Genomic DNA, 13,713 nt, shown 5'->3' with positions numbered 1-13,713 from the left:
ATGAAATGCACCATAAGATACGTATGTTTAATACTATACTGTGAAACATTCAAAACAAAGCTACATCTCCATGGAGACTGTTCACCAGAAAATTTCCCAATGACGAATAGAGGTGTGCAAAAATACTGATGTATCAATATATCGGTTTGTTTAATGTGCTGATACAGTATTGATATTGTAGGCTGCTGTATCGATATATCACCAAGAGTATTTTTGGTATATTTTACTTAATTATTTTCTTACAGCACTACAGTTTTGTTGTTTGTTCAGAGGAAGGAAACTCGTTAATGCAACATGTTTGCCATTTTCACTCTTTTGATGATTAAAATGTTTGTGTTTCATATGAAGTTTGTACAAGAAGTGATTTAACAAAGACTTTTAGTATCACAACCATGATTTAACCTTTATTTTTATTGAATCATATCGAATTGTAAGCTCACTGTATTGAGATATGTATTGTGGCTTATGTACTGAGGTACTGTATGTAACATATCCGAAACTTCTGACTGATACCAGCCCTAAAGACAAACACTGCGTTTCATTTCCCTGTAAAACTACAGATGCCACTTCTCATTTATAATCCTCTGTGTCTCCATGTTGTCATGTGCAGCTGTGCTAAAGCTACAGTAGCATTAGCGGTGAGGCGGCGCGACCACGCGGGGGACACTGTTATGATAGCGCGCTAATCGTCCTGAGGGAGGCCCAGTGCGCGCTAATGCTAACTGCTTTAAGTGGCCGTGTGCTAATAGTGTTTTCCTGTGCCGCTAATGGAGCTCCACAAGCCTCTCACACACACAGGCTGTAGACACTTGAACTTGTTAGGTTTCCATGGCGATCGGACCTGAACTTTTCAACCCAGGCTTCCTCTGTGTGATGAATGAGGTGGAACCGTGAAAACAAATCGCAACTATACTATTTCTCAAAAGTACAAGTGAGAGTAGGCTATTCATACCACAGAGCTGTTAAGTGTAGTACTCATTTACTTAAGTACATTTAGGCCTACTTGAGTAACTTTTCTGGCACTTTACTTTAACTTCTACTATTTTTATTGGAGTACCAGTAGTCTACTCTTACTTCAGTAAAAGTTGTGCTTCCTCTTCCCACTGTAAGTCTATAAGTGACAAAAGCTTTATGTGACAATATGAAATGATTAGAACATTTGTGATTTTTGCATCACAACATTTTTCTCTTTTTTAGTGCATTATTTAGGGAAATTTTGTCTCTCATTTATCTCTTATTTCTCCAATGACATGTAGCAGCCTACTTCTACTTGAGTAATATTATTTAAGGAAGTAATGTTACACTTACTTGAGTATAAATTTGGATAGTCTGGCTATTCTACCCACCTCTGCCTACATCTCCCTTCCATATGCACAACATTTAAAAGATGTACAACATCCACTAAACTCAGAGTGTCAACTGTTTACCTGGTCAGAGGCTTTCAGTCCCAAGATCTAGAACGAGTTATTTTAAAAGAGCTTCGTTCCAGCTGCTATCATACTTATGAATTGTGATCTATATATCTATCAATTTTAGTACATTTGTCTTGGAAAAATTGTGTGTTTTTATATATTTAATTAATTATTTATGGAACAAAACCATTCTGCACTGGAGCACTCTAACACTTTATTTTGTAATGATGTTTTTATATGTGTTTATAGTACATAATGTGGATGAATGAAATATGAAATGTGGGACCAGCCTTTTAAATCTACAAAACAAATTTACCTACAGCTACGAACCAAACCAAACCTATGCTTATAAAATAAGGTGACCAGACCAAACTGTCCCTATTCCTAGTTCCAGTTTTGAGCCATGTGTCCCCTGTCCCTGCAGATTTATACAAAACCAGTGATTTGTCCCAGTTTTATACAAGAAATGGCCTAGGTATCCCAATTTTTAACAAATTTGATCTAAACGAGGACTAAACTAAGACTAAACCAGGACTACATCAACTCTAAAACAAACAGAACTCACACAGTTTTTAACTAATTTGTTTCCTGCCAACAGTAAAGAGGAGCATAATTGTACTGCATTGTAATTTGTTTTGCCAAAATACAGAAATCTGTGTTTGCGAATGACCTTAAAACAAAAAAATGCGGCAACAGAAGCCCATCAGATTATGCACTAAGTTATGCACTCTTTTCAGTGTTATTTGTACCAACAGTCTCAACCTGGGTGTGTCCCAGTTTAGAATTTTGAAACTCTGGTCACCCTATTATAGCATATTTGCAGTCAAATATTAAATACTGAATTTTGTGTTTTCTCCTTTTATCCTCTGATAAGAAGGAATTACTTGAAATGTGTCACTGTATTCAATGCATGTCAAAACTTTCTCCTTGTAATGTAAAACTATTTTCTAAATTGAACTGTTGAACTGTTTATCCTCTACTTAGATGGTTAGTGTTCCTCTTTTATTTATGAAATTCATCCATTTATTAGTTACTAGTTGGTAGTTATTTATCCAACCACACCATAGCATTACTAGTTATGTTACCTTCTCCTATCCCCACCAAACTCTTGAATAATGTATAATATAACAATGGATATTTTCAGAAACAACACAGGAGTCGACATGTTAAATAAAAAGTCACCTTTAATGGTTTTCCTCTCACACTCAAGCTTAAAGTCTGAACAGCACGCTTCATCAGACAAAAATAGATAGATCCACTTTAACTTTTACAATACCCGAGGAGTGCGCTCTTCAGTCACAGCAAAGGAACTGTCCTCCTCCTCCTCCTAACATAGTCTGTACCCTGGTCAGTGTTGAAAAAAATCAAACAACTTTTTTTATACAAATGTGCAAATAAGACGACATAATCCTTGCGTTTTCGAGTCCCGGATCACGCCTCGAGTTGAACGCTCCAGGGGTGTGGCGTTTCACCGCTAATATTCAAGTAAAGTGCTCCATGAAATTCAGTCCTGCTTGGTCCTCAAAACCCCCGAAAGTCCAAAACCGGGAATGTCAATGTCTAGAAATCGGAATGCTCCACAAAACGAAGCTAGGATCATACGAACTCCAGCTTTCCGTGTCCGCTGTACATCCCCCAGTGCACAAGCGATAAGATTTTGTCATTTCCTAGATCGGCTTGTCTCATTTTATCGCAAGTGAGGCAACAGTTTTCGTGGCCAGTTACCGGAACCATGCACTCCAAATCGAGCTTGGCGACGTGGCCCTTTTTGGTGTGGTGCCCGTGGAAGCTGTAGTGCAGTCGGGAGAGCATCTGCTGCCGTTGGTCCTGGAGGCGTTTGTTTTCGCTGCGCAGCATTCTCAGGGCCAGCATGATGAGAAGGACCAGGATGAGCCCGCCGGCGATGGGCACGGCGATGACGGCTGCTCTGAACCACACCTCCTTGGCCGAGGCCAACTCCTGGACCCGCGTGACCAGGCTGCGGCTGCTGTCCTGCGGGTAGCGGCTGTGGTCTGGAAGAAAGAGGAAGTAAAGTGTGAAAATGTGGAATCTGCAGTAGTGGAAACACTACTGAAACTTTGTACTTGAGCAAAAGTATAGTTACATATCTCGATACAGTGAGCTTATGACTCGATACATTTCAATATGATATATTTCAAATCTTTTCGATATGGTTCAATAAACATAAAGGCTAAATTGTGTCTGTGATACTAAAAGTCTTTGTTAAATCACTTCTTGTGCAAAGTTCATATGAAACACAAACATTTTAATCATCAAATCAGTGAAAATGTCAAATGCGTCACCTAAACAGGTTTTCCTTCCCCTAAAAAATAACTCAACTGTAGCTCTGAAACAAAATAATCTAGTAAAATATACCAAAAAATACTCTTGGTAGCAGCCCACAATATCGATACTGTATCATCACATTAAACGATACGATATATCGATATTTCAATATTTTTCACACCCCTAATTACAAGTACAAGTATTGCTGCCAAAATTGTTCTTAAGGTCCTATAGTATGCAGAATTGACTTTCGTGAGCTTTAAGTCATGTTAGAATGAGTAATTTATTTATTAATTTTTTATTTTTTTTAAATTATAGTCATCTCCAAAGCTCAAAATGCTCTGCTCCACCTTGTGATGTCATGTAGTGGCAGTTTCCAAATGGACCTTTCATCTTTTGTTTGGGATAGATTTGAATAATTTCACCCCTGGAATTTCCAATGATTCTAGTGAAGGTATATGTAGATTAAAAACACAATGGAGCACTTCTTGTATTACCCATGACATCACAAGGTGGAACAGAGTGTTTTTGGTCTGAGAGAAGAACTCTAATCTAAATAAGCAAGGTTTATGTGTTATTATGTTAATGTATGAGTTCAGGTTTTGGAGCCTCTAACAAAGTCTGCAAAACTGTGACAAATACAGGTTATTTTGTGTTTTCTGGGATTTTCTGAAACAAAATCAAAAATAAATGTTTATCTGTGGTCAATTTCTTTCATTCACAAAAGCTGCAGATACTATGATAACAATAATTGCCCATGTTTTTCTAGTCTGGTGCAGCTGGCAATGTTAACAACAATATTGGCAAAAACGTGAAATTGCAATTCCAAGATGCCTCACTCGAAAACCACTTATATTAAATTGCAAGCGTGGAGCCATTGTGTTGTTGCAGCCATGTGATAAAAAGCCATCAACTAAATAGACCATGATCCTTTGCTTCATTTCAGCGCAGCCAAAACAAGGAAGTTACTGTTATTACTCTAAAAAATTGGCAACAAAACATCCAAGGACATTTACTACAAAACGTATCTCATGTTTTTGCAGAATCCGCTGAGTTGACATTATTAGAACAGTTTAAACAAAAGAGTAGAATAAATATCTGAAAAGTACAGGGCTTTGTCTAATTCTCATATCAGCACTTTGAGTCTAGCAGCTATTGTTTTTAGCCTCGTTTGAACTGCTTTTGAATGATTTTTACATATTTTTAAACTGTAAATCTCAAATATCTTAAATGTGTCTGAAAGTAGTTTAAGAGTTTAAGTAGTTTAATGTTTTTGTTTGCTAATAATATTCCACAGTATGGCATTAAACTTATCTATCTCCATGGAGACAAAGCGGTGACAAAATTAGGCTAAGTTACAGGTCAGATCTACAGGAAGGCAAGCCTGTTTATAGAAATAACTCATGTTTTTCAAGGTATTTTTTGAGTAATAAAGTAAAACAAATGCTAGAGGTGTGTTTATAGCAGTACTGTGGAACCTTCCAAACAAAATAAAAATAAGAATGTAGATAGTATCGGCCATGACAACATTACGAAAAATGCATTCTTGTGAGGTTTTAGCCATGTTATAAAGTTGTTACCTCGTCAAAACCAGACCTGGAGTTGTGTTTTGTTTCATTGACACATATTTGAGTAATCTCCGAAGTTCAAAATGCTCTGTTCCACCTTGTGATGTCATAAAGCAGTTGTTTTCAAGTTAACAGCTTTTTTTACTTTTTGTTCAGTAGAGATTTGAAATTTCAATGCTGAAATGATCCAAATGATTCTAGTGAAGTTGTATGGAGTTTAAAAACAAAGTGGAGCACTTTCTGTATTAGAACATGACAGCAGAAGGTGGAACAGAGTGTTTTCCGTTTGAGCGAAGACTAAACCAGAACTAAACTAGGACTAAACCAAGAGTTCAACAGGACTAAACCAAGAGTTCAACAGGACTAAACCAAGACTAAACCAGGACTAAAACCAGGACTAAAACCAACACTAAAACAGGACTTCACTAGAACTCAACCAGGACTCAACTAAGGACTAAAACCAGGACTAAAACCAGGACTTTTCATTTTGTAAAGGTAGCACACAAGAGGAAAAAGGTTGGAGAAACCTGGTTTATGGAGTTTAAAAACACAGTGGAGCACTTCCTGTATTACCACATGACATCACAAGAGTGTTTTCTGTTTGAGAGAAGAACTCAGCTTAAATATGTAGAATTTCTGTCTTAAAAATGTGTGAATGAAACAAAACACAACTCCAGGTCTGTTTATGATGAGGAAACAACATTATAACATAGATCAGAATTTTTTTCTGAATATTTTTGACTAATTTGATCCCTGCCAACAGTAAAAAGAGGCATAATCTGTCATTTGTTTAGGTAAAATACAGAAAAGCTGCTTAAAAATGACAAAAACACAAAGAAAACGTGACTACACTGACTCACATTAATGCTAAGCGCATAAAAATGTTATTATTACCAACCACCCCAAACCAGGGATGTCTTAGTTTTATTTTAGTTTGAAAATCTAGTCACTCTACTTTAAAAGAACCTTAAAAGTATAAATTTTGACTTTTACTTTTATGGCAGAGTGTTTTCAATTATATTAACTGACTCATTCTTCTGAAAACACAGCCTTGTAGCTCGTAGCCTTGTACCTTTTGTTAGCGTACTAGCGCTCACCCTGTTATTATTAGCGTCCCTTACACGCAATTTGGCCCGCGGCGCATGTCCAAACGGAAAACCAGCAAAGACGCTCCGAGATCAAAGCGAGCGCTAAACAAATGAGTCACTCTGTCCTAGCCCGTAGCGCACGTATAATTTGGGCTAATAAACCGCCAGCTCGAAAAAAATAAAAAAGGTAAAATGGCCGCAGGGGGAGTTGCCTTCCTCTGCCTCCTGTCTTCTTCAAAACAAGGCAGCGTTAGTGACTACACGGCTACATTCCTGCTCGGTGGGAAAATTACATGGTGCAAACGTAATAAAAAAAAAGAGAAAAAAAATATATGTGATGTCTTTCCAAGCGCAGAAGGAAAGGGAGAGGTGAGGTCCAAAAAAAGGGCGTGAGTCGGAGAAAAGCAGAGCAAAAAAGCGGTTTATGTATTTAGCGTTTAATGTCTTTGCCTAATAATATCCAATACAATGTTTCTAATTCTTACACAAATATTGGTCTCCATCTACACTCATAACTGTCATATTCCACAACATTGAGATTAAAAAGTGATAAATAACAATGGTTTATTTGTGTTGGCTGCAAAGGATCATGGGATATGTAGTTCTCTTTGCAGTTTAGCTAACTGTTAGAAAATAAAAAATAGTGTTTTGGATTATAGGATCTTGTAATTCAATATTTTGAAAAGTTACACACAAAATTTGGAAACAGAACTACAACTACTTTCAGGTACTAGTACTACAAATGCTTTCAAATACAACAACAACTACTACTATTACTACTACAACTATTAGCTAACTACAAGCCTACTATTAATACTACTACGACTCCAACTATTACTACTACTGCTACTATTAATACTCCAACTAATACATTAACTAGGACTACTACTCCAATTACTCCTGCTACAACTTCAACTAATACTACTACTTCTTCTGAAACTATTCAAACTACTTCTGCTAATACTCCAACTACAATTAATCCAATGAATACTCCAATTAGTACTACTCCTCCTACTAAAACTGCAATTAGTACTACTATTCCAACTACTCCTACTACTATTCCAACTACATTTACTCCTACCAATACCCCAACCAGTAGTACTCCTCCTACTAAAACTGCAATTAGTACTACTATTCCAAATACTCCTACTAATACTCCAACTAGTACTACTACAACTACTAATACTCAAACTAGTACTACTACAACTACTAATACTCCAAATACTCCTACAAATACTCCAACTACAATTACTCCTATTAATATTCCAACTAGTACTACTTCTCCTACTAATACTACTATTCCAACTACTCATACTAATACTATTCCAACTACTCCAACTACTACTACTCCAAAAAACCTAAAACTGCAATTAGTACTACTATTCTAACTACTCCTACTAATACTACAACTACAACTACTCCTGCTAATACTTTAAGTTGTACTACTATTCCAACTACATGTACTAATGCTCCAACTACTAACACTCCAACCAGTAGACAGCAACAACTACAACTACTACTACTACTACTACAACTACTACTACAATAGAGCCAATTAATTATTATGTTTTTACCATCTTGTCATTGGTCAACTTTATCATTTTTGAAGTAGAGCTAATTATAATTATATTATTTCAGTGAAAAGGAGCAAAGGATCATGGTACGTGTAGTTCCATCTACTTTTTTACCACATGTAACAAAACCAGAGTATTGTTTTTACCTGCTGAATCCCTCGTGTGCCCCAGGTCATGGAGTCCTCTGTAGTTGCACATGTCGTCATGGCAACACTCCAGCGACGTCCCCACAGCTCCATTCAGAGGGTCCAAACTTCTACTACTACTACTACTACTACTGCTACTACTGCACACGTCGGCAGCGTTGGCCACGGGGTCGAGGCAGCCGTGTGTGAGGGGGGAGTTGGCGGCGTACGGATCCAGGACTTTAGTGAAGCAGGCGTTGAGTTCGGACTTGCACATGTATCCAGTGGCTACGCAGTGGGGCGCGTCACAATAACACCGGATTTCACCTGCGAAAAGAGGAGAGAAAAGAGGATTTAATGAAGTTTTTGTAATCAGCGGGAAATGTTTACGGAATTGTGGTTTTGGACTTGTTAAATGAGCGGAGTGTTATTAAAGGGAAGGCTGAACAGAGCAAAGTACTTTAGTAAACTAAGGTTTAAAAAAAAAAAAAAAAAAAAAAAAAAGAAGATTTGGAGTTTATATTTGTAATCAGTGGGAATTATGTACTGAATTATGATTTTAGTTCTGCAAAATTTTAAGAGCCAATATTATGCTTTTTCTGATTTATGTTATAATGTTGTCTTAAACTTTTAAATGAGTGATGCAATAGCTTCAGTTTTTGTCTATATTAACTGATACCAATGTAGGGGCAGAAAGTGGCACTAATATTTTTCTGGTTCTGGTTTAGTCCTGATGTAGACTCGGTTTAGTCCTCCTGGTTTAGTCTTGGTTTAGTACTGAGTTGGTACCAGGTTTAGGACCAAGTTTAGTCCCAAATTTGATGTGGTGAGTGTGAGCACAGCTTTAGTCCTGATGTATGCTTGGTTTAGTCCTGGTTTAGTCCTGGTTTAGTCCTGGTTTAGTCCTGGTTTAGTCCTGGTTTAGTCCTGGTTCAGTCCTGGTTCAGTCCTGGTTCAGTCCTGGTTCAGTCCTAGTTTAGTCCTAGTTTAGCCCTAGTTTAGCCCTAGTTTAGTCCTCTTTTTTTTTTAAGTTTGGCATTTCTAGTCCTAGTTTAGTAGCCCAGGTTTAGGCCTCGCTTAGCCCTGGTTCAGCCCTGGTTCAGCCCTGGTTCAGCCCTGGTTCAGCCCTGGTTCAGTCCTAGTTTAGTCCTAGTTTAGTCCTAGTTTAGCCCCGGTTTATTTTTGGTTTAGTCCTGGTTTAGCCCTCATTTAGCCCTGGTTTTGCTCTAGTTTAGTTCTGGTTTAGCCCTGGTTTAACCCCAACTCCGCTGTGGCTTCTGAATCACAACTTGTACTAATCCAAACCAACACTTCATACATTTGACTAAAATTAACTTATTAAAAAAAAAAAAAAAACGACATACTGGAAGTGGCACTGGTAATACCCCGTAATGAAAGACAGCTTTTTAACACTAAATTAAGCAACCCATGTTTTCCATTTCCTCCGACACAATAAGTCCACACAGAATACTCCTCCAACTAAACAGCCCCAGTAACAGCCACGGTGCTTTCAAAGACCCCATGGGAAAATACCCGCGTTTTAATTCAGCAACTCCAAACTGCATAACAAAATTGCTCTTTCTTTCTGTCTCTTTCATAAAACAGGAACCGAGGAGCTTATAATTAGCGGTTTGTTTGCCAAAGTCAATTTCTTTCAACCCGAATGGAAAGTCGTAAAGAGCGGGAGAGAGGAGAGGAGGAGAGATGGAAGGAGGGAGAGAAGCAGAGGAGAGGTTTGCACGCACTCGTTTAACTGAATGAAACTGGGAAGAAGAAGAAGAGCTCGAGCTGGAAACAAGATGGAATTTATGATGAATATGACCAGATCCTTCAAAGCTACTGTAGCAAATTGGGTTGCCAGATTGGGGGACTGTTCTCTAGATATTGGTCAGGAGGACTGGCCAGTGGGAGGAAAGCCACATCAGTGTAAGAAGAACGTGCAAACTCTAAACAGATAGACATACTGAGCCGGTAACTATTATACCACGGTTGAATTTAAGTCTCATTTGTTGAACTAGAATTAACATTTCTTCTAAAACGAAACCACACTTTTCTGTATTTTTTGCCACTTTATGGTACAAAAACTTAGGGTCAGGATTTTCTGAACTAAACCAGACAATATCTGACAGAAATAAACAAAAACTAACCCAAGACTAAACCTGGACTAGACCAAATAAACTATGACTACAATACTACAGTAGTACTACAGGACAACGAAACCAAACCAGATCCAGACTCAGAACAGGACTTTGGTTAAGTTCGAACTATTGGCTGAGGCTACAAAGCAACAGGACTAAACCAGGACTAAATCGGGAATAAACCAGGAATAAACCAGGTCTAACAGTGAACTAAACCAGGACTAAATCAGGACTAACAGAGGACTACACCAGGACTAACCTTAAGACAAATTACAGGGAAGATTCATCTTGGCAGCAGCAACATTAAATTAGTGAGAAAAAAGACTAAACCAGATCTAAACCAGATCTAAACCAGGACCAAACTTCAGGATTGTAATAATAGGCTAAACTACTGCACTAAATTAACAAGACTACAACTAAACCAACTATCCCAGGAGTATAGCAGGACTAAACCCGGACTAAACCCGGACTATATCAGGACTATACCAGGACTAAACCCGGACTATACCAGGACTATACCAGGACTATACCCAAACTAATCCCAGAATAAAGCCAGGACTAAACCAAGGCTAGACCAGGACTAGACCAGGACTAACCTTGAGACAAATCACAGGAAGATTCATCTTGGTGGCAACATCAATTTAAATTAACAAGAAAAAAGACTAAACCAGATCTAATCCAGGACTAAACTTCAGGATTGTAATAAACTACCGTATTAAATTAACAAGAACTAGGACTAAACCAGCTATCCCAGAACTATCCCAGAACTATCCCAGAACTATACCAGGACTAAACCAGGACTAAAACTGGAGTAAGCCAGGACTAAGTTAGAACTCCAGAAATAAACCAGGACAAAACCTGCGACCAATTGAAGGAAGATTCAGCTTGGTGGCAACATCAACTTTAATTAACAAGAAAAAAGATGAAATCAGATCTAAACCAGAACTAAACTTCAGGATTGTAATAATTTGGCTACAATACTGTACTACATTGACAAGAACCACAACTAAACCAACTATGCCCGGAACTAAACCAGGACTAAACTTTGTGCAAACGACACCATCTTAAATTAACAAGAACTAGGACCAAACCAACTATCCCAGGACTAAACCAGGACTAAACCAGGACTAAACTCAATGCAAACGAAACCATCTTAAATAAACAAGAACTAGGAGTAAACCAGAATTTAAAGACTACTCAAGGACTAAACCAGGACCTAATCTACTCTAACCTTGTAACTCCTCCAGCTCCAGGGAGCCGGAGCAGAGCCGGTTCCTCCCTCCCTCTCTCCCTCTCTTCCTCCCTCTCTCCTTCCCTCGTTCCCTTCCTCCCTGTGTGCCTCCAGAGCGGCAGCAGCGCGGTCATCAGATCAGTGTTTTCCCTGTGAGTGATTGGAGCTGCGGGGCCCAGCCAGGTCATTTGGAGAATATTTCATTAGAGGAGAGGCCCCGCTGTGGGAGAGAGGAGCGAGGGGAGGAGAGGGGAGTGAGGGGAGGAGGAGAGCGGGCGCTGGAGCTTCAGGGGCCGGCGCAGTCTGGTATGAACCACGGCCCCGGAGAGATAAGAGAGCGGGGCAGGGAGAGGAGCCAGAGGAACCGAGAAGAGCGTGGAGATGGAACTTCTAGTGATTGCTTCATTGAGAAAAAAACCCTGGTAGCTCTAAATGCTCTTAAACTTGTTGTAACTACAGTTAAAATCATCACTACACAAGATTTGGGGGAAAAAATTTAATAAAATAGAATGTCGAAAGTCCGAAATGGGTTTAAAACTAGAAACGCCAAACTTTTATACAAGCGTCAAACTCTTTAAACTTTTTAAAACGATGCACAGTTTTGTGATTTTCTTGACACAAAATATTTAAACTACCCCAAAATTAAATGTTACTATAATGTGACTTTTAATATTAGGTGCAAGCACGTGTTATTTTTACAGGAATCCAAAATGTCCGAAAATTTGAGTTTCAAGTAAGCGGATTTTAGATTAAAAAGTTTGTATTTTTTTACTTTTACTGGCTTAAATTTTGTGCATTTGTTAAAAATGTTAAAAAGTAAGTCTAGCACTTCAAAATAAACTAGTTGAATGAAATATTTACAACTAGGTAATAACAGTAACGGACAATTTACACGATTTCCTGCACGCGTCTACACCGTGTCTCCTGCGCTCAAAATGCCCCTAAATGCCCCATCATCAAAACAACAGTGCAAAGTCTAACATTATTCAACCCCCGCGTTACCTTTCGTGAGGAGAATGGCCATGGCACAAAGTTCCAGTTGCAGCCAGAGCGAAATGTAACTGGACTGTCGCTCCATTGACCCCCGGGTGGATGATTACGCACGGAGCCTTCGTCGTATCCAGTCGCAGCGGCCACAGTAGCTTGAAGAAGGCTTATACATGGAGCTACAGGCGAAAAGCAGCCATTTCGCCTCCAAATACGACGGTGAACAATCCGAAAAGGAGCCAAGGTTAACGAAAAATGCAGCCAAGACGTCTCCTTTTACGCACGAAAACGGTAAAAACGTAAAACTTGTCCGTGGTTACAGAAGACGCGTAACGAGCACTTTCTTCGGGGGCGAAAAAAAAAATTGGGGAACGGGGGTATACTCCGAAAGATTGCAAGCAGTCGTGCAAAAGTCGGTGGTTCCAGGTGATGCGGTCGGATACGAAGCGCCGAGGTGTCGCTTTTGTATTCCTGCGCGATGAAAAGTTTGTGGAAAAAGACAAGACGACTCCGAGAAGACTGCAAGCGAACTCCGCGCAGACAAGAGTTACCAGGGAAATAGTTGTGGTCGGACCAAGTTCCGCCCACTGCGCTCTGATTGGACCGAGGAGGGAGAGGAAAGCACCGGGGGGGAACAAACTGGATCCGGACGGTTTAAACAAAATAAGACGAATGTAGTTAAACTTTCTGAACAGTTAATAGTACAACTTTTGACATGGAATTAAAAAATTAGTTGCTTAAAGTGATTTTAAAACCAAACTTTTTGGAGAACAGTTTGGTCTAACATATATATTTTGTAAGTAAAGGACATTTTAAATTCAGTGGTTTAATGTTGGTAAAGCTTTTCATTAGTTTTCATCCTGACTGAGCAGATATGTTTATGTATTTCATTGAATAATTTGAATTTTAATGTGCACTTTTTTTTTATATATATGTCACAAAAACGCTTTACAGATCATTATTTGTTCATGATAAGTTTCTATTGTAGCCACAGCTGTCTTGGGGCAGACTGACGGAAGCGCGGCTGCCAATAGACGCCATCGGTCCCTTCAACCACCACCAACACTCACGCACACACTGCTTTCATACTAGGCAATGTGGGTGAAGTGTCTTGCCTAAGGACACAATGACATCCAACCCAAGTACTGACCAGGCCCGGTCCTGTTTATGTCACTATGTAACATTTCTGGTGGGACCTGCTGCCTCCTCGTCTCCATGGAGATACTGTTGCATTTTCTGGATTGTTCTGCTGTACTGAGTTTAACTACCTGTCATAAACCTGTCCACCTCACATCCAGTTTATT

The 13,713-nt window shown here is 38.9% G+C and overlaps 1 protein-coding gene across 1 annotated transcript; it reads right to left on the bottom strand.

Moving 5' to 3' along the window:
• Window positions 1–2,578: 2,578 nt before the first annotated feature.
• On the bottom strand, window positions 2,579–12,966 carry bambia (BMP and activin membrane-bound inhibitor (Xenopus laevis) homolog a). The gene is made up of 3 exons (XM_020930723.2): window positions 12,425–12,966; window positions 8,075–8,380; window positions 2,579–3,424 (listed from the first exon to the last, which is right to left on the bottom strand). Exons 1-3 carry the CDS (start codon window positions 12,498–12,500, stop codon window positions 3,009–3,011), a joined length of 798 nt encoding a protein of 265 aa, XP_020786382.2. The 5' UTR covers window positions 12,501–12,966; the 3' UTR covers window positions 2,579–3,008.
• Between the last annotated feature and the right edge of the window lie 747 nt (window positions 12,967–13,713).

This window comes from Boleophthalmus pectinirostris, unplaced genomic scaffold, assembly GCF_026225935.1.
Source record: "Boleophthalmus pectinirostris isolate CB_2022bp ecotype Guang Dong unplaced genomic scaffold, ASM2622593v1 HiC_scaffold_15, whole genome shotgun sequence".
Lineage (NCBI taxonomy): Eukaryota > Metazoa > Chordata > Actinopteri > Gobiiformes > Gobiidae > Boleophthalmus > Boleophthalmus pectinirostris.
Note: the sequence above shows the minus strand (reverse complement) of the source record. Positions and strands in the feature narration are given on the sequence as shown.

What these genes read in the sequence shown, in the direction of transcription:
- bambia (XM_020930723.2), bottom strand. Translation starts at nt 12,500, where the DNA reads ATGGAGCGACAGTCCAGTTACATTTCGCTCTGGCTGCAACTGGAACTT. An exon ending in GGCCATTCTCCTCACGAAAG is followed by an intron (nt 8,381 to 12,424) that starts GTAACGCGGGGG and finishes CTCTTTTCGCAG; the next exon opens with GTGAAATCCGGTGTTATTGT. An exon ending in GCACACGAGGGATTCAGCAG is followed by an intron (nt 3,425 to 8,074) that starts GTAAAAACAATA and finishes TCTTTCTTCCAG; the next exon opens with ACCACAGCCGCTACCCGCAG.